This window comes from Schistocerca cancellata, chromosome 3, assembly GCF_023864275.1.
Source record: "Schistocerca cancellata isolate TAMUIC-IGC-003103 chromosome 3, iqSchCanc2.1, whole genome shotgun sequence".
Lineage (NCBI taxonomy): Eukaryota > Metazoa > Arthropoda > Insecta > Orthoptera > Acrididae > Schistocerca > Schistocerca cancellata.
Window position 1 is genome coordinate 550638186 of NC_064628.1, and position 26690 is coordinate 550664875.

The 26690-nt window shown below is 42.8% G+C and overlaps 1 protein-coding gene across 1 annotated transcript in view; it reads left to right on the top strand.

Annotated features, from left to right (window-relative positions):
- Positions 1 to 26690, top strand: part of LOC126176419 (BAI1-associated protein 3) — a 394605-nt gene that overhangs the window by 116595 nt on the left and 251320 nt on the right. The window contains exon 7 of the mRNA XM_049923576.1: positions 16331 to 16552. Coding sequence (XP_049779533.1) covers positions 16331 to 16552 — 222 coding nt within the window. The remainder of the gene's footprint in view (positions 1 to 16330; positions 16553 to 26690) is intronic.

Consider the following 26690-nt stretch of genomic DNA (forward strand, 5'->3'; position numbering starts at 1 on the left):
TGAACTAATGTTTTCGGTGTTGGTTTGCTATCGATTCTGATAAGTACAACGCTATCACTGAACTGTTCCAGTAACACACTCTCTGCCCTGCGTACCTATTCATAACGAACCCACTACCTTTATACCACTTTCTGCTACTGTTGATATTACCTAAATTCGTCTGACCACAAATCCTTGTCTTTTCAGTTGCCTTCTTTGAAAATGGAGTTATAACATACCGGTACTTCCTAAAGTCTGAAGGTATTTCATCTGTCTCAAACAACATGTATACTAAATGGTATAATTTTGACATGGTATCTTCTTCTAAGTCTAGGTTGCTTCGTTCGTCTTTCAATGCACTGTCAAACTCTTCTCGTAGTTTCGTGTTTTCCATCTCTTTTTCATCTAATATCTTCTGTGTTTCCAAGGATTTCTGATTGACCTAGTCTCTTTGCCTTCATTATTTCATCTCTCCAAGTGACTCTTTCCTGGCAGATTAAAACTGTGTGCCCGACCGAGACTCGAACTCGGGACCTTTGCCTTCCGCGCGCAAGTGCTCTACCGTCGGAGCTACCGAAGCACGACTCACGTCCGGTACTCACAGTTTTACTTCTGCCAGTATCTCGTCTCCTACCTTCCAAACTTTACAGAAGCTCTCCTGCGAAACTTGCAGAACTAGCACTACTGAAAGAAAGGATATTGCGGAGACATGGCTTAGCCACAGCCTGGGGGATGTTTCCAGAATGAAATTTTCACTCTGCAGCGGAGTGTGCGCTCATATGAAACTTCCTGGCAGATTAAAAAAGGTCCCGAGTTCGAGTCTCGGTCGGGCACACAGTTTTAATCTGCCAGGAAGTTTCATATCAGCGCACACTCCGCTGCAGAGTGAAAATTTCATTCTGACTCTTTTATCGTTCTGTATTACCTACTTTTTCCTTGTTACAGTGTTTTATCATTATTGTCCCTTTGAAACTCTCCACAAACAGTAGTTCTGTCAATGTGTCCAGGATTCATCTCCGTAATTTCCTATCTGCCATTTCCATCGTTTTAGTCTGCATATCATGCAGACCACAATTCATAAATTATGGGTACAGTCTACCTCTGCCCCTGGAAATGTTTTTTTTAGTTTTAAATCTGATTTATAAGGTAGACTAATCTAAATTCGGCTCAGTAACAGATCCCAGTAGGCCGATACATCTCATGAAGTTAACCCCACAGCTCCCTGCGAAGTTGCTTCTAGGAGATAAAGGAAGCTCGACCACTTCTAAGACTTCAGGTTAGGCTATGAAACCCCTAACAGTTCTACTCTGCAAATTTATTCTCCGGTCTTCTCATTACACGTACGGAGATAGTAACATGAATAACATCAAACATCACCCAGTTGTGTATTTATTTATATAGACATTACAGTAGATTCAGGGACCACATTAAATCAGATTCCGTGGGCAAGATTTTACGAAATCTCGATTTTCCACATTCTTGTTTGCTGTCGCTTTGGTCATTAACTCCGACGATGGTGTAGTTGCTGGAGAGCTGTTTGCACTAGGAAAAGATAATTTTGAGGTTTCCCGACGCCTTTCACATCGCAGTAATGCAGCCGTTACACGCGTCCCTACCACCCCTGAGGTTATCAGATTTAGCATACCAATGTCCCAGAAAGAAGAGATCAAGTATGTATATTTTCGCTGTATCCAAACATATCTCAGCATTTTCTGTCCTATCTTCAGCTGGTTTTTGTTTATAATTCTGCCTAACATAATGCTATCGGTTACTTTGTTTTGATATTCCACACATAATACAGTCTGTAATGGTTTCTGGTGCTTTAGCTTTGTTTAATGCTGTTTTTGGAACATGTTGAAACACTTTCTTTACTATCGCTTTTAACTGTTACACATACATTTTATTTATCTCATCAAAGAACATAAGCTTTGTACATACGTACATGATCTCCCTGATTTCTGCCAACTGTGCTGTGACTACTAGACGAGATACTACCTTCCTCCATCACGAATATTCCCTGTGTGCCAACTCCAACAGAGAGTGTTTACTGCGTACGCTCTGTGAATCATACTGGTAAATGTAAATGTCGTGTGACTAGGGCCTCCCGTCGGATAAACCGTTCACCGGGTGCAAGTCTTTCGATGTGACGCCACTTCGGCGACTTGCGGGTCGATGGGGATGAAATGATGATGATTAGGACAACACAACACCCAGTCCCTGAGCGGAGAAAATCTCCGACCCAGCCGGGAATTGAACCCGGGCCCTTAGGAATGACATTCTGTCGCGCTGACCACTCAGCTACCGGGGACGGACATCATACTGGTAATCTCTCGGTGTAATTCGCCAATCCCAAAACAAACCATCAAACAGTCTCTCCGAAAAATCTGCTATCTAATGACGATTAAATATTGTCCAGGTGCAAGTACTGGCAGCTACTCCCCACTTCAGGTAAAAGTAAAGCTGTACGCTTTACTTGCCGCAAAGGATTACTGAGTGATTAACGGTAAAGGGGCCAGAGAGGTAGTTTTGACGTTGCGCTTGATAATGGAGGCAAGACAGGGTAAAATCAGGATACCTCAATAGGATTTGTTGACCAAGAAAGTGAATTCGTGCAAGACGAAATTAACAGAAATATAGCTTTGAGTGTAGAGAAAGGTGGGTAATATACAATACGAATGGAAAACCAAGAGAGAGAAATACTCGGATTAAAAGCGTCGTAAGGCAAGGGGGTAGTCTTCCTCTCCCACTCTTCAACCTATAGATCGAACAAACAATGTCGGAAATTTAAAAAAAAGTTCAGAATTTCGATTTTAATTAAGGGTGAGAAGATATCAATGATAATATTGGCATTCCCAGTGAAACTGAAGAACAATTTCAATACCTGGAGAGACTTATATGCACGGTATATGAACTGAGAGTAAAGCGTGGAAGGATGAGAATAATGACGAGAAGTAGAAATGAGATTAGCGATAAACCTAACTTCATCAAGCATAATGACCACATACTAGAATATATAAGGAGCAGAGCAGAAAGGCCAAGAGAGCATTCCTCGCTAAAAGAAGGCTGATAGAGGGCCAAAGAAATTTTAAAAAATATGACCTAGATGGCAATCGAAGAAAGATGCTTAGTAAATCGTGAAAATCTGTTTAGGATATTTCAGTAACAGATTTACATCCAGAAATCTAGTGATACTCCCCTTCCCGTGCAATTATTCAGTAATTATAGAAAACAAATTACACCTCATACCTAAGCATATAAGGCCTTTTCCTTCCAACTTTACATCCACAAAAGTAAAGAGAGTGAGAGGAGAATATATCATCACACATTATTTTCTGTTATGCATCTTACATTGGCTTTTGTAGCACTTAATATGTATTTCGTCAACCATGGTAGTATACTTCAAATAACCAAGGGATTCGGTCTATAGATTCAGGGAAACTACAGAAAGCCTAAAACATGATAAGGTTGGGATTTGCAGCAAGAATCAGAAGTTAAATTTCCTTATTTTGGATGAGGTGAAATAAATAAAATTTCATAATACCGGTATTACGCCTCACATTAACTAACCTTTTTCTTGAAATACGGATATAATAACTGCTAGACATGGACCCAACAAGAAAGAAAATTTCGAACGTAGCTTCCCGTTGGCGTCGAGTCATAATAAACTGAACATTAGCTCATCTAAACAAGTATGGGGAAGAAAATCGCAAATCTAATACAATATAGTAACGACCTTCACCCAGAAATAATGAAAAAAATGAGTTATTGTGTGACGTAACATATTCGAAGATTTAGTAAAGTCGCTAAGTCGTTAAAAAAAGTCTATGAGGTTTTTCTACGAGGATTTTAAAATATTAATTACTAATCAAAGGATAATGAAATGAACACCCATGTGTTATTACCCAAGTGCAATAAGAAGGAATTGCTGCAGTTTACCTCATGAATGAACTACCGTCAGTTACACGGTCCATTGAATTGATATCTTCCATTTCCGGTGAAGTATTTAAGGAGTTGAATATTCAGTGCTGGTTAAAACTTTGTACCCGACCGAGTAGCCTTGCTCCCAGTTTTAACTTATAATGAATATGCAACGGGGCGATTACTTTGACAGACGTGTAAAAGACTGCAATTCATTAACAAACTTGAGACAGTGTGAAAACCAGCATATTAGCAATATCCCGTCCACCGTGCACTGTACAGTGTTTTGCGGAGTATAAACGTAGATGACGAAGATCCCTATATTCCAGGTAGTAGTAAGAAGATGCGAGTAGCGTTTGGCATGAAAGGGGAGAGACAGTGATAGCTGAAGATCTGAATTCGTCACTGAAGTGTGGTCGGATGACTCAACTAAAAAATCAATTTCTCCGAAAGGTAGATACCGTATTTGGTTCCTTGTTGGGCACCGCGTAAGCCTGTTATTAATATTCCTCTTGCTGTGGATCTCAGTAGTCTCTACCCTTAATTGTTGTCAACTTCATTGGTTGCTGACATAGTGGACAGGGTTACGACTCTCGGTGAATACATCAGGTTTGGAAAGGTAAAGAAAGAGGTCCATTCAGCCTCCAGAAACCAACCGAGAAACTGTTGTCACGAGGAAAGTGCTGCATCAGTGTGACTGCTGTCGGAAATTAATTTTATTTACTTATGTTCTCAAGTGACCCGTTCTAATTCCTTTCAGTTGACTCTCTGACTATAAGAAGAGTCTGATCGTTAGTACTGCTCCCTAGAATTAGCTTCGTAAATTTGAGTTCTTGCGTAGGAGATCCATCTAACTTTCTGCTTTTCTTATCAAATCTTCCCCCTTATTTATTTCTCTATCAGAAGTAAGCTTCAGATCTTTCTCTGCATATTTACACTCTTATTTTCTTTTTACGACAGTGTGCTACAAGTCATTTGATGTGGAGATAGGATCTGTAGCTTAATGAAATATGTGATCTCTCAGCTTTTCTCAGCGACATTTGGTAATAGCACGCTTCTAGGTGTTCTGCATAGTTGTTTTCTCCGTTTTATGCACGAAATGGAGACAATAACTCAACAGAACATCTGTAAGTATATCACTAGTCAATCATGGTTAATAGGAATTCAACGTCAATGAGACTATTTGAATAATTGTACCTTCTCATTCATTAACCATCTATCACTGAGACGTTTAATTACTTGTTACAAGTATATTTCGTCCTTTTTCATCTAATGGCAGGCAGAAATTCAATTAAATGAACTGTCTTCTTTCCCGTGAGTAAAAAGACAGTTGATAGAGAACAGAGCCTGCGATAACTGTTTCGAATTTGATCACTGACCAGAATGAAAGTTACGTTTTATTTGGGTAAATGTTAAATTACTGTTCAAATAGGATGTTATTCTGAGACCAGCACGGTAAAATTACCGCCTATGGCTGTACGGCCTTCAGGAGAAAAAAAACTGTCTGGCAGGGAGAAGCGTCCCACGCAGAATGCACTCAAAAGACTAAGGAACTCATGACGCCTAACGACTGTTTCACGAAACTTTCTAATGGTTCATAACAGCGGCCAGATGACACAATGGGTACCTTTGCACAAATTACAACACTGAGAACCAGAAGGGTCCAAAGCACAGACACATATTTTGAGAAAAACAGATGTTTACAAAAATTAAATTTGGCGACATAAACACCAGTCTCATAGGCCTGAACTGCTTTTTTAAGTCATAATATCCTTTATTTTCTATGAAAAAATAATGTACCCATATTAATTAATATTTACGATTTCATTTTTTATTAAGTGTAATTCACAAATTTTCCTATAGAGGCTGGCGAAAAAAGTACCTTTTGACGGTTGTAAAGTATGTAATTATTGTGGAACTAGAATCAGAACAAAAAGAACAGACAGACTACTAAATGCATCACATACACACTTATTACCTATTCCAACATGATACTCGTTATCATCATTTTCATTAAGCACATTCCGTGGCTTGATTTTCGGATCAAACTGTCGATATTTCTCAGATTACGAAGTACTACTACCACGTATATCAGGTAGACACTAAATTATGTTGGTGAAGCTAAAATAACAGTTGAGAAGTACAAAGCATCAAAATTATGCTTTGTGCTTTGGACCCATAAGGAAGTGAATACCGTAGAAATCGGTGAGGCAGCTTTTCGTGAATGTTCATATAAACAATTTGGATATGGATAAAACTGGTTCACCATTATATCAACAGATACCAGAAGCATGAATAAATGCTACAATCTCAAAACCGACGACAGTTTGCTTTAAGCCCTTTTAGTTCTTAGCATGTCGATTTATTAAGCAGTAGCTACATGTGTATAATAGCTACAAGCTCAGAATGTTACGCGCCAGATGTCAAATGTGCGATGTATGTATCACAATAAGTTTCTGGACTATATTATCCCATCATCAAGGAAACAGCTCAATACATCGCAATATTACTCACATTGACAATCATGAAATGAAAAATGAGATTTTCACTCTGCAGCGGAGTGTGAGCTGATATGAAACTTCCTGGCAGATTAAAACAGTGTTCCGGACCGAGACTCGAACTCGGGACCTTTGCCTTTCGTGGGCAAGTGCTCTAACAACTAAACTACCCAAGCACGACTCCTGAAAGAAAGGAGTGCTAGTTCTGCATGTTTCGCAGGAGAGCTTCTGTAAAGTATGGAAGGTAGGAGACGAGATACTGACAGAAGTAAAGCTGTGAGGAGGGGCGTGAGTCGTGCTTAGGTAGCTCAGTTGGTAGAGCACTTGCCCGCGAAAGGCAAAGGTCCCGAGTTCGAGCCTCGGTCCGGCACACAGTTTTAATCTGCCAGGAAGTTTAATGAAATGAAGAGTCAGGACAGTGAAATGAAGTTTTTGGAGCAAACGGGAAGACTTGTAAATGTGATGGAATATTTCATTTGACATACATTTCCACAGAACGAATTCCAGCGTTCAGGACGGACGTTTTTCACGTTACCATAAGGAGTTAATATGTCCTTTTGAATGTTGTCATCAACTTCCGGCGGGAGGTTGAACACTCGAACATTGGTATATTCGATTTCAGCATCTGCGAGTGATACCATACTAACGGAATTATCTCGATGCTTGAACGGGACTTGAGAACCATGTCACAACAGTAATCTTTCAAGGTGAAGGGGATCCATAAATTTCACGTAAAACACGTATTCGTCTGTATCAAAATAAGCGGTATGGGCCTGATCGGAGTTCTCATGAATTGTATCGAATTTCTAGAGACCCGGGGTGCACGTGTCGCGTTGTTTTATCTAGAGTAAAGCCCATAGTACCTTTTCGTGGAATACACGCGGAAACCATGGTAGCCATAGCGGAGCGGCCGACACTGCTGCAAGTAGACGAACACAAGCAGACAGTAAGGCGGAGCGGAGGCGCTACGATTCACTCGGCAGACAGAACGATAACGAGGAGAAGTTCACACAAGCGACGCTGCGGCAAGTGAAATAAACGAGAACCTTCCCGCTCGGAGCTCGAAGCGGAACTTACCACTAGGCCATAGTGGTCACCGCAACCGCACGGACAACCCTAGTACCTCTTCGTAGCGCCCCTTGCCTATTATCCTCCTCGCTCACGACCACTGACCGTCTTCGGCCTGACTAATGTGGTGTCTGTTCTTGAGAAACAGCCACCAACTTAGCTTAGCTTTAACGTGTCCCTTTGATCACTCTATATGGATGCATACATGCAAACATAAACGCAGCATTTGTTTTAGGATTTGCTAGAACTAGACGTATTCTTCAAAGATCTTACGATAGACAGTAGCATCGCTGAGGGGTGTGATGTATGCTTTACAGAATAGTTTTATCTTTGGTAGGTGATGGCAGGGGAGGGAGGAGTCGAACCTCCGAAGGGGGGGGGGGGGGGGGGGAGCTGCACGAACTGTGGCAAGAAGACCCCTTAGACCACGCGACTTTAGTTTACGACTGAGAATTGTGAGAATATTATGCGCCAACATTAGATGTTCAAGGAAGAGCTTTATGTTTGACAATATTTGTTGCTAGTCTTTTACTTTTTACGTTCCTAATGGGATAGAAACATCAGTGAGATCTGGTTTCGCAGGATAGAGCGGATCAGGTTGTGGTTGTGGAGGGGGCCATAATCAGTTACTGTTAGTTGCACAAAACACACAAACCTTTATTTTCCTAAGAACCACTTAATTACACATTGCCTTAAAAGGATCAAATTAAACAATACGGCTGAAGGCCTAGTTAAGAAAACTTGCGATACCTCCTGGGCTGAAGGCCCAAAACCACACCAAAAACAAGAACGGCTGAAGGCCTGAACACAAGTTATAAAAATTGCTTTAAAGAATACAGTCGGCTGAAGGCATTTCACGTGAAAGCTCGGCTAAAGGCCACACAATGGACATTGAAGAACTCAGGGCTTAAGGCCTGGATAACAAGAATTTCATATAGAACAGATTTTAAAAATTTAGTTTTTAACAAATCAATCTTCAATGTTTTATTTAAGTCGGCTGAACGCTTTATTTTAAAATTAAAACAAGCCAAATTAAAAGACGGCTGAAGGCGTCGCACAGTACATCAGACTAAAATAAAAATCACAATCTGGAACCAACAGAACAGTGGTGTTCAGAAGTGTTCCAGGGGTCGGCCTGAGGAGGTAGCTCTTACGTAAGGTGAGGTGAGACAGGCAGCCAACAGTAAGGTTAAATAATCGGATGGCAACCCGACCCAGGGACGGCTGAAGGACCGACCAACAACCTAATCAATTCCCTTCCGCCCGACCAATGGTACGCCAACGGAAAATATCAGCTGAGGACGGAGGTACCAGCAGCACCATGTCTTCAAAATTGGCGTCTTAAAGCAGCCAAGGCACAATAACCACTCTTTAAAAAAAAAATGAACAGCAACTAAAAGGCTGTCGAACTACACACCATGCCGGACAGCTTCAACGCGGCGAGGAAAAACACACTTCCGGAAAACTACGCAAACGACCAGGCCAGGTAATTGGGGCATTAACGGCCACAAGGCAGAAAATACCGCTGGTACACTTAACTGAGCCGGCCGAAGTGGCCGCGAGGTTCTGGCGCTGCAGTCTGGAACCGCGAGACCGCTACGGTCGCAGGTTCGAATCCTGCCTCGGGCATGGATGTGTGTGATGTCCTTAGGTTAGTTAGGTTTACCTAGTTCTAAGTCCTAGGGGACTAATGACCTCAGCAGTTGAGTCCCATAGTGCTCAGAGCCATTTGAACCATTTGAACACTTCACTGATAAGTAACAACCAATTTAATAGTTCCAAGACAATACAGGAAGACGACTCCAACACACCATATGTTGATGCTAGCCGGAACGGCCCAGGAAGCAACAACCGGCAATGAACGAGGAGTTGAGGTTTCATAACAGATTAACTGAATACTCAACTTCAGTGTCCACGTTCGGTGGGCAACGAACTTTGTAGCTTTCGCAGCTAGCACCTCACAATCCGACCGCGCGTGCACGCCACAAGCGGTCTCGGCCTGACCGCGCGCCATGGAGACTACCTCGCTGCTCTGTCTCAACCGACCGACTACTTGCAGCATGCAGGCAGCATTAAAATAGCTGCTCAGTGAAAACCGCACAAGCTACACGCGGTTCCACGAAAATACTTCCACAAACAGCTCAAACAATACTAAAACTGTGGTGTCACCGCCAGACACCACACTTGCTAGGTGGTAGCTTTAAATCGGCCGCGGTCCATTAGTACATGTCGGACCCGCGTGTCGCCACTGTCAGTAATTGCAGACCGAGCGCCACCACACGGCAGGTCTAGAGAGACGTACTAGGACTCGCCCCAGTTGTACGACGACTTTGCTAGCGACTACACTGACGAAGCCTTTCTCTCATTTGCCGAGAGACAGTTACAATAGCCTTCAGCTAAGTCCATGGCTACGACCTAGCAAGGCGCCATTAACCAATTCTAGAGAGAGTCTCACTTGTATCATCAAGAATGCTGTATACAAATGATGGATTAAAGTTAAGTATTCCAGACGCTACGTACTTTTCTTTATAGCATTCATTACGTATCCTGTTTCAGACATAACGCCAGCCGCCGTTTGTAAACGCGTGCCTTTCGGTTACCCGTCACTGTGGACTGGCTGTCTTGTCAGTCCATAACAAAAACCACGGACTGTGGAACAACAAGGACGAATCGCAAGAACCCAGAAGCGGTCGTCGACCAAATACCCGTCGTCCGATGAGACGACCGACCGAACGACCGACCAAGGTGGGCGAGTCATGGCTGTCCGGACCTCACTGCTGCTCCGTCCCGACACACGACGACCCGGAAATACTAGCGGTCGCTCCAAAGATAGTACGACAGGGCTCCTATCGATAAGCGCCGCTGGTGCCACTCACGGGCAGGCAAGCCAGCAACTTAGTGACGCCAGTAAATCTAATAAGAAACGGGACCGGCAGTACCGCAAAGACAAGATGTCAAGCAATAAACGGCACTAATACGAGCCGCGCACGGCTCAATCAGGGTATGGTATAATGCAGGACAATATATTTACATGGTTTTCAGTGTATGTAGTATTGCGATCTACGATTTGTTTCCTTACTTTATATCACTTTATAACGTAATAACGTAGTCCCAAAACATGTTCTGGTTATTATATCACACATTTAACAACTGACGAGTAACATTGTCAGTACTGATTCATGAACCAGTTGTACGTTGCTTGACAATACATATACATGCTTAGAATTTAGGACCTTAGCCACAGTCTTCCCACGTGGTATTACTTCAGTTTATCCTGGTGTACAGCTGTCTATCCAAAGTACTGTCTGTTTTTTAAAGTCATCTGTCTTTCGACTGGTTTGGAGTCCTACATCGCTTCCTATCTTCTGCACTACTTTTCATCTCTACAGGGTGTCCCCGAAATGTTGCGACGAAATTCGAGGAGTTGTAGAGGGTGTCTTGAGGAACAAATGGAGGATAGGAATACGTGTCCAGAAATGTCATCCAACGAAGCTACAGAACGTCAAAGTCATAGAAGCCTATGTCTGCCACTGGGGCACCCCGGTAGCAAAATCACGTTGTACACTGACGAAATGTAAGAGGAACGCCTCGCAATGTTATTTCTTATTCAGTGATCGCAACTGATTGCCATGATCGCCATTGGAGAGGATGGAGCTAACTGCTGCGTAGACAGGCCTTGTCTCCAATGAATGCGATGTTCTGTTGCCTTGGTGGATGACTGTTTCGGACACGGGTTTTCATCTGTAGTTTATTTTTCTCCTGTATTTTAGAGGGTTCCAGGAGAAAAATAAACTGCGGGTGGATACTCGTGTCGGAAACCGCCACCAACCGAAGCAGCAGAGCATCGTATTCATAGGAGACAAAGTCGTTCTAAGCAGCAGCTAGCTCCACCTTCTCCACTGAAGGTCGTGGCAATCAGTCAACCAGTGAATAAACAAACAACATTGAGAGACTTTCTGCCTACCGTCCTTCAGCGTGCAAAGTCACGTTTGCTGCCGGCGCCTATAACATCGGCGCGCTCCAGCGTCGTTGAACGACGTTTCCCAACACGGGCTTCTACCCGCAACTTATTCCTCAAGATACCATCTACAACCTCTCGAAGTCTGTTTCAACGTATCTAGAACACCAAGTTTATAATTTCTTTGTACTAGAACGCATGTTCTAGTATCTGTCTCCACCTACATTACTTTTTTCCATTTCTAATTCCTTCCAGCGCAAAATTAATTTTAGCGGCCTGCGTGGCAAATGCTCCATTAGCCCTACCATTCTACTGGTAAGACTGTCCCATAGATTTAATACAGGGCCTATTTGTTTTTTCAAAATGGTTCAAATGGCTCTGAGCACTATGAGACTTAACATCTGAGGTCATCAGTCCCCTAGAACTTAAACCTAACTAACCTAAGGACATCACACACATCCATGCCCGAGGCAGGATTCGAACCTGCGACCGTAGCTGTCGCGCGGTTCCCGACTGTAGCGCCTAGAACCGCTCGGCCACTGCGGCCGGCTGTTTTTTCAGTACCTCCTTGTTTCATATCCCGTCTCTCTACTTTACTACCTTCTTCGATTGTACCTCATCTGATAGGATCAAATTCTCCCCAATTTCTGATCGTTTGAAGTGGCGTAGTGATGAAGGTAAGGGTCTCGTACTGGGGAGGACGGTGGATTCAAATACTCGCGCCACACTGAGATCAGATTTTCGTGGCTTCCCTGAACCACTTCAGGTCACTGCATGGATAGATACTTTGAAAAGTATACGCCGATTTCTTTTCACATCCTTCACACATCTCAGTTTATGCACAGTCTCTAGTTACGATGACGTTGAAAGGACGTTAAAGCCAAATCTTCCGTCCTTCTAATTTATACTTCTCAAATTTTCGCTTGGTATATATTTCAGTTCCAAACAATGATATGCTCCAGAACTTTCTTCAGGTATGCCACATCCACTTGACGAATCCACCCGTGCAAGAGCTGTCATCTGCGGAGAGGAGTTAGAGTGTTTGTCAAACCAGGAACATAATAATACAACCCTGTGTAAATGGCTGTTGTCATCTTGGAAGACCGGAGGGTCCACAGCATATCCATATCAAAATGTAGAGGGGCAATGCTTAATTACAGATAATGTAGTGATGAACATCGTGGTTTATTTTCATGGCAATGAATGGTCGCAAGTCACGGTGCGAAAACTGCCCCAAAACATCTCAGAACCACCTCCGGCCTGATCCACAACTTCCACTCTTCAGTGTGGCATCATTGCACTCCAGTCAACTACTGCCCAGGTTCTGTGTTGTTTGCCCAATTAAAGATGTCCAACTCTACATGCCGCTGAGAGCAATAACCTTTTGCGAAGTACCTGGTTCCGAAAGTCCATGGCATGCAGTTCCATTCGCAACGTTTGTTCGCTGGAAACTTGTTGCATTCATTCAGTCGTGGATCCTTGCGGTGGGAGAGGTGAGAAAGTAAGAAACTGAGACCCCCCCATTAGAACCCTACTGTGGATCCGTGTCTGCATTCAATGACAGCAGCAATTTCTGTCGGGTTTGAAAAATATTGTCATTGGCAAGGTGTGACATCCGTCACTAGTCACTGTCGGTTAGGGTGCTTTAACAACGGCTGTTCTTAACATGTGTTACATGACTGTGAGTGGTCCACCATTCCTTGTAGACAATCCACAATGATACACCAATCAACCTCTTCATCTCAGAAGAACAGTTACACCCAATATCCTCAATTATTTGGTGCATATATTCCAATCTCTGTTTTGACCTACAGTTTTTACCCTCTACAGCTCCCCCTAGTACCATCCAAGTTACTGCCTAATGTCTTAACACATGTACATGTCCTATTACCTCGTCGACCTATCTTACAGCGCAAATTTCGTATAATTGAGTGGCACATACACAGAATTTCATTGTAAAGAGGCACTGTCCTGAATTAGGTCAGCAGTGGAGTGTCACACAATCGTCTGGTATCAGTTATACGCGACTTAGAGCGATCCAAACCATTCGCTGTGAGCAGCAATTCCTTGTCATGTTTGAAACCGATTGTATCTGCTAATGTATGACAATTGTCTCTGGTCCATGTCAGCTAAAGTCTTCTTACTAGCATTGCTCCTACGCCGTATTACATGGCTGCGAGAGATATACCATTACTGTCTTGATACATCAACAAATCGGTGAACTGCACTCACGATCTGATCACAGGAGAGTCCAAACACGATAATCGCTAACTGCAATCCTGTCACTTCTCCATGTAGAGCCTTCTTACTGCGGTGTTCCTTATAACCGACTATCTGATCAAAAGTATCCGGACACCGCTATGTGATGCGGAATTGGCGACTATATGTCACGAGAGGCAGACTCGACAGGGTAACTGGAGGCGGGAGCCATTGTCTTATTAGCAGAGAAGCAGTAACAGTAAAATGGGTTGTTCACGAGGGCTCGGTGATCTCGAACGTAGTGACTGGATGTCACCGGAGTAACAAATCCATCAGGGTCATTTCAGACGTTCTAAAACTGCCCAAGTTGACTGCTAGCGATGTGAGTGTGCAGTGGAAGTGGGGAGGAACACCACAGCTAAACCTAGACGAAGCAGACATCATGTACTGACGGACAGGACCTCCAAGCCTAGCAGACGGTGGTTGTAAGAAACCGCACGAAATGAGTGGAAGGGATCACTCGTGTGTTCCAAAGTACTACCAGTAGTCCAGCTAGCACAATGAATGTGAGAGTTAAATGGAATGGAGTACGACGGTCGTGCAGCTTCTGTCAAGCCACAAATTTCTGTAATTAGTGCTAAGCAACACATGGGGTGATGTAAAGAATGACGCCATTGGGCAGTGTATCACTGGAAAGGGGTGATTTGAAGTGAGGAATCACGCTATATACTTTGGAAATCCAATGAAAGGGTTTGTAGAATGCCTACCATCATGCGTAATTCCAACAGAGAAGTACAGAAGAGATGATGTTACAATATGGGGCTGTTTATCGTGCTTAGGGTGTCGTTCCCTCATTGCACTTAGGAAAACGCAATATGCAGAAGTATATGAAGACATTTTGTGGAACTTTAGGCTGCATTCAGCACAGGAAGTTTTCGGAGACTATAATTGAGTGTTTCAGCATGACAGTAAACCCTGTTGTGTGGCAGTATCTGTGAGGTAATGGTATGTGAATAACAGTATTCCTGAAATGGACTAGGCTGCCCAGTGTCCCGACCTGAACCCAATGGAACTCATTTGGGAAGTGTTAAAAGATCGACTTCGCTCCGGAACCCAACATCACTACCACCTCTGGTTTCAGCACTTGAAGAAGAACAGACTGTCATTCCCTCACTGACATTCATGCACCTCACTGGAAATGTCCCCAGCAGAATTCCAGCAATCATAAATTAAAGGGTGGACATACCCCATAAGTAATAAAGGGACATACACACACAGCCAACAGCCGACCCACCAGCCCTTCGCATGATCTCTGTCACAATTTCAACCAACCCCTCCCTCCCCCAATCACTAGACCCAAAAAATTATGTCATGTGTAGCGCTGCCCTGCCAGCCGACGGACAGAAGTTCATCTTTTGTGACTGTAATCGCTCAGTAAAGTAGGTCGTAAAGTGTGTAGGCTGCACAGGAAATTGGTCGGTCGGTCGGTTGGTGTGTGTGTGCGGTGCCCTTGATGTCCATTACTAGATGCTGGACACTTTTGATCAGAAGGTGTACCCACCACTTGGCCGGCATGACATACTTCAGAGCGGTGGAGGGTAACGTGACAGCCTGGCAGAAGTCCTACACAGGTTGTTGTTGTCGTTGTGGTCTCCAGTCCTGAGACTGGTTTGATGCAGCTCTCCATGCTACTCTATCCTGTGCAAGCTTCTTCATCTCGCAATACCTACTGCAACCTACATCCTTCTGAATCTGCTTAGTGTATTCATCTCTTGGTCTCCCTCTACGATTTTTACCCTCCACGCTGCCCTCCAATGCTAAATTGGTGATCCCTCGATGCCTCAGAACATGTCCTACCAACCGATCCCTTCTTCTAGTCAAGTTGTGCCACAAACTCCTCTTCTCCCCAATTCTATTCAGTACCTCCTCATTAGTTATGTGATCTACCCATCTAATCTTCAGCATTCTTCTGTAGCACCACATTTCGAAAGCTTCTATTCTCTTCTTGTCTAAACTATTTATCGTCCACGTTTCACTTCCACACATGGCTACACTCCATACAAATACTTTCAGAAACGACTTCCTGACATTTAACTCTATACTCGATGTTAACAAATTTCTCTTCTTCAGAAACGCTTTCCTTGCCATTGCCAGTCTACATTTTATATCCTCTCTACTTTGACCATCGTCAGTTATTTTGCTCCCCAAATAGCAAAACTCCTTTACTACTTTAAGTGTCTCATTTCGATTACATTCCATTATCCTCGTTTTGCTTTTGTTGACGTTAATCTTATACCCTCCTTTCAAGACACTGTCCATTTCGTTCAGCTGCTCTTCTGTCTCTGACAGAATTACAATGTCATCGGCGAACTTCAAAGTTTTTATTCCTTCTCCATGGATTTTAATACCTACTCCGAACTTTTCTTTTGTTTCCTTTATTGCTTGCTCAATATACAGATTGAATAACATCGGAGATAGGCTACAACACTGTCTCACTCACTTCCCAACCACTGCTTCTCTTTCATACCCCTCGACTCTTATAAGTGTCATCTGCTTTCTCTACAAATTGTAAATAGCCTTTCGCTCCCTGTATTTTACCCATGCCACCTTCAGAGCTCCAAAGCGACGAGCTGAGCTTTTTTGAGGGGTTGGCTGATATTTTGTCCTGTGAGATTGTCTGTAGTGACGGGTGCTGGCGATGTGCCCGCAGGGCCCGACGTGGGAGTGGAGCGGCGAGCTGCCGCACGTGGCGCAGACGATCCTGCACCAGCACGCGATCCAGGGCGACGTGACGGAGCTGCAGCTGGCCGCCGTGCGCTGGACGGCCTACTGCCGGCAGGCGCTGTCTTCGCCGCTGGACACTCGCATCCTGCTGCGCCTGCTGCAGGACCTGGACGCGCGCTGGCCTCACGAGACGCTGTCCCGCGAGGAGGTAGGCGCCAAGCGGCCCGCGCGCGCCCCGCCCGCATAGCTCGCCGGATACCGGAGGCCCATTTTCACTATCGTATTCACACGCTGTCTCATTCGGTTCTGCTATTCCGATCAAATATCGGTTTTCCGAGCGTCAGTTGTTCTACACCATGGTCGGCCACGTCGTGCAAAATTTCACTTTTGCACAATGTGCTGCTGGCGAGCGCTCCGAGGTTCGGCCTGTCTCGTCACTGTTTGGTACGTCTCGGCTTTGCTCGGTCCCTCTCGGTATAGCGCCACATTTCATACAGCAGAGCGATGCGACACTTCCTTCCAGCATTTGATGAGGCTTCTTTTGATCGACACGGTTTTCTTCAGCTCGCCAGAGTCTTGGTGTAAGCACTGTTTATCCTTCGCTATTTGTTCGTGGTATAAAGGAAGTTGGTCCAGTGGTTATTCGCACAAAAATAGGCAGTCTAGTGATCTATCGTCACAAGATGTGGATGGGAACGAGAACAGAAGGTTGAAATTCTCCATATCCATTATGCAGTCGCATTAATAGATGAGTAGCAGAAATTTCCTATGGAACATTACACACCACGCAGAAAGAATTTAAATATTTAGTTGACGGGCTTGTCGGGGTGGCCGAGCGGATCTAGGCACTACAGTCCGGAACCGCGCGACCGCTACGGTCGTAGGTTCGAATCCTGCCTTGGGCATGGATGTGTGTGATGTCCTTAGGTTAGTTAGGTTTAAGTAGTTCTAAGTTGTAGGGGACTGATGGCCTCAGAAATTAAGTCCCATAGTGCTCATAGCTATTTGAACCATTTTTTTAGTTGACGAGGAAAGAACCACAAATTACAAAGATTAGCAGACGAGATTCTGTGTTCTGTACATCAAGAAGCACTTTGTTGTAAATTAGCAGACGTAGCTGACGTGATGACATTGCTGGTTCAAATAGCAAATTTTCGGAAGTAGCATACATTACTACGCCGTCAGGTATAACTGTTTCAATGAAACTGTACGAAGAGTATGGAGACTAATCCATTTCGCAGAAAAAGTTCCAGGACAGACTTTTTTCTTATTTCTGAGCTTGCAATACCAGAAGGGAACAAATGTTGCTTTCATGTTAACGTGTGTGTCCTTTAAATGACCTTGCGCGTGTTTCCGCGAAACTCACTATGTGGCAAGGCTGTGCTTAGCAACACACTGTCTGGATTCTTGGCGCATTAGTTTTGGTGACACAATCGATGCTGATTGTGAGCAAAGAGTGAGCAATAACTTCTGCGTTACGCTGGGAAAACCCTAGTGAAATGTGGACGATGATTAAGCAAGCCTCTGCAGCGAGGCCCTTTCAAGAATGCAACTGAAAGAAAAGCTCCATCAAGATATCACAGACATACGACGGCCCGTGACAAATGAGCTTACAAGCACAGAAGTTGAAAATTTCCCTGCTTTCTTTCAAGACCTCCAGAAACGTTGGTAACTGTCTATAAATGCCCAAGAGGGCTACTCCGATGGGAGCTAGGATCATTACTTGGTAAGTACAATTTTCTATTTTTTTTTAATCTGTCCTGTAACATTTCTGACAAAGAGAGTATATTCAGGATGAGTCATGCACGACGTAATACCCCTTTTATTTCGTGAATGATTTTAGATACCGAAGCTAGGTTTTGGGCCAATGATGGCACGCTAAGGGACACGTAATTTGGTGTGTAACACAGAATCTTCGCTTTTGTATCGATCGTGATAATGAAGCAAGTATAATTTTTTAAAGAGAATGATATACTTTCTTAACGGCATCCGAAAGCGCGTGAGAAGACGACTGCAGTGATACAATGCTTGTTAATTTTGTAGTAGAAACTCTTTGCAAAAGAATGAGAGAAATATTCTAAAACTGAAAGGTAAGTCGTCCGGAATCAGCTATTACGTTGTAAACATGGTCATGCCAGTCTACGTCGTTGTATTAAGCTTTCTCTGTGCCCCAGAACTAACAAAACTGTGTTGTCTGTCAGCAGATCATTTATGCTTCATAATTTCTTGCATGCTGACATGTACACCAATGTGGAAAAGTTAGACACGCTATTATGAGACGAATGTCAAGAAAATTCTGTGAAAATGGTGAAAAACTGCTCGAAGAAACTGTAGTTGTTCCAACAAAAACCTGGAAAAGTACGTACAATTGAAACAGCTTTCCTTAGTCCCATCTGATACGCCAGAAAGTAGCATATGCTATAGTCCCACAAAAAAAATCGTAGGTGTTTCTAAGTCGTATACAAAATGAGGTTTTATTTTAGTAGCGAAGGCGTGCCTTGCTGCATCGGCATATAACAGCGGAGTCTGGTCTGAGAGCTTGGCGTTATTTCACAGCAATGGCCTACTCTCGCCGCATTGCTTTCCAGTTTTAGTGCATTTCTCGGATTCTCTTGCGAAAGGCTTCAGTGTCTGTAATAAAAGCGCTATATCATCGTAATTGCCTTTCCAAGACCTACTGAATATAGTTATGAAAAGTATACGTTTCCATTAAAAAAATCATACTTGTATCAACATCTCGGTTGATGCCTGATATCAGGGCATTATCCATACAAAACAGTGCTCCTCAGCGTACTATCAATTGCACGAAACCTCGTTTCGATATCTGTAACCGTTCAGGGAATAAAAGGGGTGTCAGGTCTTTTGTAACTGAACTATATTATTTTAAAGTACGTTGGTTAAGTCAAGGGGCATGCCTGAAACGATTTTTCGAATTGAAACCCGCTATTGTTAAATTTATGAAAGAAAACTGAAAGGAGGAAAGAAAATTGGAACATCTAGGATGGGCTGAAGACTTTGCATTTTACGTGGATTTGACTGCACACTGCTCACAGTAAGATATTGCAAGGTGAGAAATAATCTATTTATGATATGATGGGGATATGTTTAAAAAAATAGCATTGTGCGGGTGATAAATTATGAAAAAAACACCGTCCATGTCCCTAAACTCACTGGTGTTAAAGAAAACGTGAATTTGAACAAACTTCTGTCGCGTTAAAAGAATTACAAAAATAGTTTTCCAAACATTTGAGCGCACTGCCAGTTGTATATTTCCTTTTGATCTCTTTTAGAGACCATTTTGCATTTCATTTTACAGCGCCCCTGGGCAACTGCAGATGGAGCTTATCGATCTGCAACGTATTTCCCGTGTATACGCCAAATCCTTCTGTGTTGAAACTGTCCCGAAGCTCGACATTCCACGTCCCTATAATGAGATTGCAAACGTGATAACAATGTTTCGATCAACATAAATGCATGAAAGACTGCTTTCGATTATGAAACTAAATAAGTGACGATTACGTGGCAGCCTGAGTAGCAAAAATCTGGAACTGTCTGCATCTGTCCATATGCCGACACTTTTTGTCAGATGTAAATTTCATTTAAGTCTGCAGTACTGTAAGAATAATTAAATTATACTAAAACTGATTTGTTTGTGATGTTGTTGAGAAAAATGAAATATCAAACAAAGCCAGGAGCTGCATGCAGTGCTTTCGCGGCCCCTCCTCCTTTCCCCCTCTCCCCAGGCAGACATTGTGGCGTGATATGGGTTGAAGCGCGCACTCGGGCGAGAGAGACTGGCACTTGTGCACGGGCACCGCACACTAGTAGAGATTCTGGCTGTCTGTTTTACACGTATGGTGTCTGTAGATAAGCTGTTCTAATTTCATCAGCACACTATTTAGCTGAGTTTAATTCAGTTTGCTTATTTGCATGTCTAGTGAACTATATATTTGATCTCTCCCTATGATGTGGGTCGAGTAAGTATTGCAGTAATAGTCCACATCCTAAGTGAAAAATATCGCTAAACGTTGGCCATTTACATAATGCTGTGTAGCCTTTTCTTTTTTTTTTTTTTTTTTACTACAGTGATCCATACAGGGTAAAAATGGTAATTTTACAGCGTACCACGATGATGTAGGGGAAATCCAGAATAACAGTTTTTGTAGACCACTTGTGGCCTAACAAGCCGGGAAACAATTTGAAATTGGCCTACGAAAGCTACCTAAGATGCAGTACATGTGCGCTGCACCTGGCTTTGAATATCTTATCATATTTTTAACACCACCGACTTAGTCGATGTTAATTGTTTGTGACTCATTTCCTTTTCTCGATATAATCGTCCTTGAATGTTAAACACTCCTTGTACTTCCACATACAAACTATAAAATTTACGCTTGCGTAAACTGTACATCAAAATTTTGTGAATTTTACTAGCTTAAAAATAACAATTAATTCGTTTGGTTTCTCTGGCCTTTAATGAGATTACCGTGCTAATGAGAGTTCAGTTGAGATCGAAATGTAAACGTAAGTAGTTTCACGTGATGCCTAGAAAAGCGTTGTTTTTTTTCATTACCCTCACTGGAAATTTAAAATTCCTAACGTTAATGAAATAAATAATTTCAATAATCTGACCGACTAAGCCAGTTCTGTAAGAAGATAGTCGAAATCTACAGCGGTGCGCATACACTGTAGCTTAAGTGGCTTTTGTAGGCCAATTTCATGTCATTTTTCGTCTTGACACACCACAGGTGTCGTAAATAAAATACATCAGACCCCACCACTCAAGACAACACCGCTGTGGTACGCTGCGAACTTCTCGTTTACATCACCTAGAAAACAGATACTTAGGTTTGCGAATGACAGCTGTGATAGCTCCAGCTGAAAGAAATCTGCAAAAAATCTTAGAACTAAGATGAAATGGCCAAATTATACACCAATGAATTTCTAAGAAAACACTCACATGGAAAGACTTGACCACAAGGTTCTTGAACAGCATTTACCGTTTACTTTCAAACCACAAAAAAAAGTTCAAATGTGTGTGAAATCTTATGGGACTTAACTGCTAAGGTCATCAGTCCCTAAGCTTACACACTACTTAACCTAAATTATCCTAAGGACAAACACACACACCCATGCCCGAGGGAGGACTCGAACCTCCACCGGGATCAGCCGCACAGTCCATGACTGCAGCGCCTGAGACCGCTCGGCTAATCCCGCGCGGCTTTAAACCAAATATAAAATTATCATAAACATTCAGAAAACAACAATTATTTAATTAGAAAAAGATTATTTTGAACTGTCAGTTAATCCAGATTTACTTTACGAATCTCAAGACCATGTAATGTGACTAATTAATAACAACAGAACCATGATTCACAAGCTGGCTAATGCTCAGAATAAACCATACAATAACAATTCTAAAAAAAAAATCAAATTCATTTGCTGTGGCGAACCAGACCCTTAAACACAACTAGTGGAGCAAAAAAAATCGCCCTTTAAAAAAATTAACTTTATCAAAATTACAATAATAATTAACATTTTATCAATAATATTGCCTTAGAGAAACAATGAGAATAGGGTGATTCAAAAAGAATACCACAATTTCGAAAATCTGTATTTAATCAAAGAAACATGATGGAACCTTGAAGAGTACTTAACAAAGTTTTTTCAATAGAAAACAAGTTCATAAATATTCAGTGTGACTCCCACAGACACTAACGACATCGACCCAATACTCGAACTCTTTCCATACTCTCTGTAGCATCTCCAACCTAACAGTTTGGACAGCTGCAGTTATTCCTTCTTTTAGTTTCTCGATGTTAGCTGGTAGATGTGGTCGAAACACCATATCTTTAACACATCCTCATAGAAAAAATCACAGGGCGTAAGGTCAGGGCTTCTTGGAGGCCAGTGATGACGTGCTCTGTCACGAGCTGCCTGGCGACCGATCCATTGGTGGGGGGATGTATCGTTCAAACAGGCACGGACAGAGGTGTGCTAATGGGGTGGTACCCCACCCTGCTGAAACATAAATTGACGCACTTGTTCTTCGAGTTGAGGGAACAGCCAAGTCTGCAACATTTCCAGATATGTTTGCCCAGTTACAGCTGCACCTTAGAAGAAAAAAGGTCCAAAATCTTTGTTGACTGAAATGTAATACAAATAATTTCACCTTAGGTGAATCACGTCCATACTAAGTTGTTTCCCGCGAATTTTCAGTGCCCCATAAACGGACAATGAGCCGAGTGATTTTTCCTGTTGTGTGAAATGTTGCTTAATCGCCGAACACTAGCTTCGAAATGAACCGGTCTTCTGTTTCCATTTACTCAAGGACAAACTCGCAGAACTCGATTCTTTTCACTTTATTAGCTTCGGAAAGGGTTTGAACCATTTGTAGACGATAAGGTTTCATTACTAACCTTTTCATTGGGACTGCTAAATTTTCAGCTCTCTGCTAGCTCGGCTGGTCGATTTTCCTGGACTGCGAGCAAATGCTTCCTGAACGCCGCCAACGTTTTCTTCACTCGTGCGGGGCCGTCCGATCTTTTCCCCTCACACAGACACCCTTTCTCTGTAAATTGTTTATAGCAACGTACGATACACCATCTACGATGAGGCTGAACACCATACTTGGTTCAAAACTCGCGCTGAACAACTGTCGTCAATTCACTTTCGCTGTACTCGATAACGCAAAATTATTTTTTTTGAGCAGTCGCCATCTTAGCACTGACAACAGATGTGAAGGTTATGTGGCCGACAGCGCTGCTAGCAACCACATGAGCAATTAAATGAAACTTTAGAATTTCCTTCAATCGACGACAGAAAGAGCGTAGCTCTCCTTTTCTTCTTTGCAGAGTTCTCGATTTTCAAAGTTGTGGTATTCTTTTGAATCACCCTGTATCATTAAGGAAAGACTAGGCCCCCAAAACTATTCATCGAGACAGTAACAGACCATCTGCAAGAACATCAAATAGGACAGTAAGCAACTTCTTGGAACATGAAAACCAAATAAGTTTCAGTCATTACATGAAATATTGATGACCCAAGGCCAGTTTGCAACCACAACTTAAGTTTGCCAGTTAATTGCGTGGACTAGTTGCAAGGGGAACAATACACAGACGGAATCCCTCTGGAATGGTTACACACAAGGTGTGTCGCCCGATGTCTAGGTGTCCCTTTCTGATCGCAAATAAACGGATTGGAGAGCGCGACCCTCTCAGCGACCCAAGCGTGGCTGATTAATGGAAGCAAGGTAGCCCCAAGCAGGAAGTAGATTGACAACTAGGACGGGAGGCAGACCTAGCATACAAAAGCTTGTTAGTCCAGATACAAGAGGGGAAACTCGCGTTATCTCCACAGAGGGGATAATAACTACAATACAAATATTAGCTACAATAATAGCTACAATACAAATATTAAATTTTCTTTCGCAGAACCTTGCACTAGGCCACTACACGTGGGACTAACAAAAATTTAAGCAATCGCCCGAAATGCCCCTGACTTGCTGCCTTTGAATCTCAATAACACGAACAAGCTGATCTACCCGATAAAATAGAATTAGTCTGCTGACTAGACAACACAAGAATTTTACAGAAACCTTAAATATATAATCTGCAGCAAAATATTAGCTAGGTCACAAATTTACATCACCAAGGCCTGAAATGCTGCGCAAGATGCTACAAGTAAAATTCTATAACTTAAATTAAGACAAATTAAGCTTCAGCAGCTTACAGTTTACCGCAGTTCCAGTAGAGAGCCCACGAATAAGTAAGAGGTCGTATACACCCAGTAGAACAATCGTCCTGTGAAGTAACTGTAGTTTAAACTTAGCAGTCCACATGGGCAATACTAGAACACAAAAAGATTTCCATCGATTTTCAATACAAATAAATGCATGAATACAAACAAATGCACTACAAATAAATAAAATGCAATACGAATAAAAGCAATACAAATAAATGCGTGGATTTAAAACAGATCGCTCATGTGGAAACTTAATGTCATATTACACACAGTTGGGGCCAAAGCAGTCGTTTAAAATACAGGGTGATTCAAAAAGAATACCACAAATAAAAAAATGTGTATTTAATGAAAGAAACATAATATAACCTTTTGTTATACATCATTACAAAGAGTATTTAAAAAGGTTTTTTTTTCACTCAAAAACAAGTTCAGAGATGTTCAATATGGCCCCCTCCAGACACTCGAGCAATATCAACCCGATACTCCAACTCGTTCCACACTCTCTGTAGCATACCAGGCGTAACGGTTTGGATACCTGCTGTTATTTCTCGTTTCAAATCATCAATGGTGGCTGGGAGTGGTGGCCGAAACACCATATCCTTAACATACCCCCATAAGAAAAAATCGCAGGGGGTAAGATCAGGGCTTCTTGGAGGCCAGTGATGAAGTGACAGCTGCAGACAGTGCTTGAACCAATTTCAGACGATAAGGTTTCATAACTAACCTTTTTCGTAGGACTCTCCATACATTTGATTGTGGAATTTGCAGCTCTCTGCTAGCTCTGCGAGTCGATTTTCCTGGGCTGCGAACAAATCCTTGCTGAATGCGTGCTACATTTTCATCACTCGTTCTCGGCCGTCCAGAACTTTTCCCTTTGCACAAACACCCATTCTCTGCAAACTGTTTACACCAACGTTTAATACACAACCTATCAGGAGGTTTAACACCATACTTCGTTCGAAATGCACGCTGAACAACTGTCGTCGATTCACTTCTGCCGTACTCAATAACACAAAAAGCTTTCTGTTGAGCGGTCGCCATCTTAGCATCAACTGACGCTGACGCCTAGTCAACAGCGCCTCAAGCGAACAAATGTACAACTAAATGAAACTTTATAGCTCCCTTAATTCGCCGACAGATAGTGCTTAGCTCTGCCTTTTGTCGTTGCAGAGTTTTAAATTCCTAAAGTTGTGGTATTCTTTTTGAATCACCCTGTATAATCTCAAGATATTTCTCAGGCATGCTGGCGATGAAAATGCAGAAGGAAGCAATTACAATGCTTGGATCTAGAGTTCAGAACAATATTACCTTCACTTCCAGAATATCCGCTTCATTCTCCATAAATATGACTTTAGTGGACAAACGGAAGGCGCAATGCACCAGCCCGCTGAGTTATCACCAGCGTGCAACACGTCCAACAGTGCGCACTTCCTCGCGAACTGTCTTGCCAAGCTCGGTGCACTCGCTTGACTGCAACTACGCCAACTCTCTCTCACTCACTCAGCTTCCAGCTCCCAGCCTCTGAGCACCACATCGCCACACTGCGCGGCAGCTTACCGAAGATACACGAGCTGCCACGGCTCAAGCGCGCTATAGTCGACAATGGGTCTGTAACCTTCGCCCCTAGGTTTGGGAGTAAGAAACGTGGGTGACGCATGTGGAGATGTTGATAGTCTGATGACCCCTTCTTGTAAAAGTTTATCGATAATCTTTCTCATCTCCTCCGTCTCACATGGTGATAATAATCTACAAGGTGGATGGCAAAGAGGAATTCAATTATGTAGTCGAAGCTGATGTTAAAGACGATTAGTTATACCTAAATTCTCAGTAAAAATATCAGGAAATTCGTCCAGTAATTGCAATAAGCATTTAGCTTCTTCCATTTTTAAATGAGAAACGTCAAAATCAGTCTCACTACCTTGAACGTGATTAGCCCCAAAACTACAAGGATAACAAAAGTGGTACTTTTGGTTCAGAACCTGTGTTCTAGGGGTAGCGTCTTTGATTAGTAATCAAAACGTACTCCGTCCAGGTTCTAAACCCACCACTACTTAAATTTTGATTAATAATCACCACTGGCGGCCGAAGACTTCAGGCATAAGAATTCACCCTCGTTCTACCAACGGCCTGGTCAAAGAGGGCGAAGGAGCAGACAGAGGTTCAGGGCACTCTTGTCCTTGGGGTGCGAAACTACCCCTAAAGGTGGAAGAATAAGCAATAATCAACGGCATGAGGATACAGAAGGCGATGGACACGAATGCATTAAAGACACATAACGTGTATCCATAGGACATGCAGCCAGTAATTGAAAAAGTGTGATGATGATCTCTCCATTGGCCAAAGGCTCTGGAATAGTCCCCCATTCGGATCTCTGGCAGAGGACTGACGAAGGGGCAGTGACCATGAGAAAAAGAGTGAATAATCAACGAAAGGATACTGTTCTACAAGTCGGGGCGTGGAATTTCGGAAGCTTAAATGTGGCAGAGAAGCTAGAAAATCTGAAAAGGGAAATGCAAAGGCATAATCTAGATGTAGTAGGGGTCACTGAAGTGAAATGAAAAGAAGACAAGGATGCCTGGTCAGATGAGTCTAGGGTAATATCA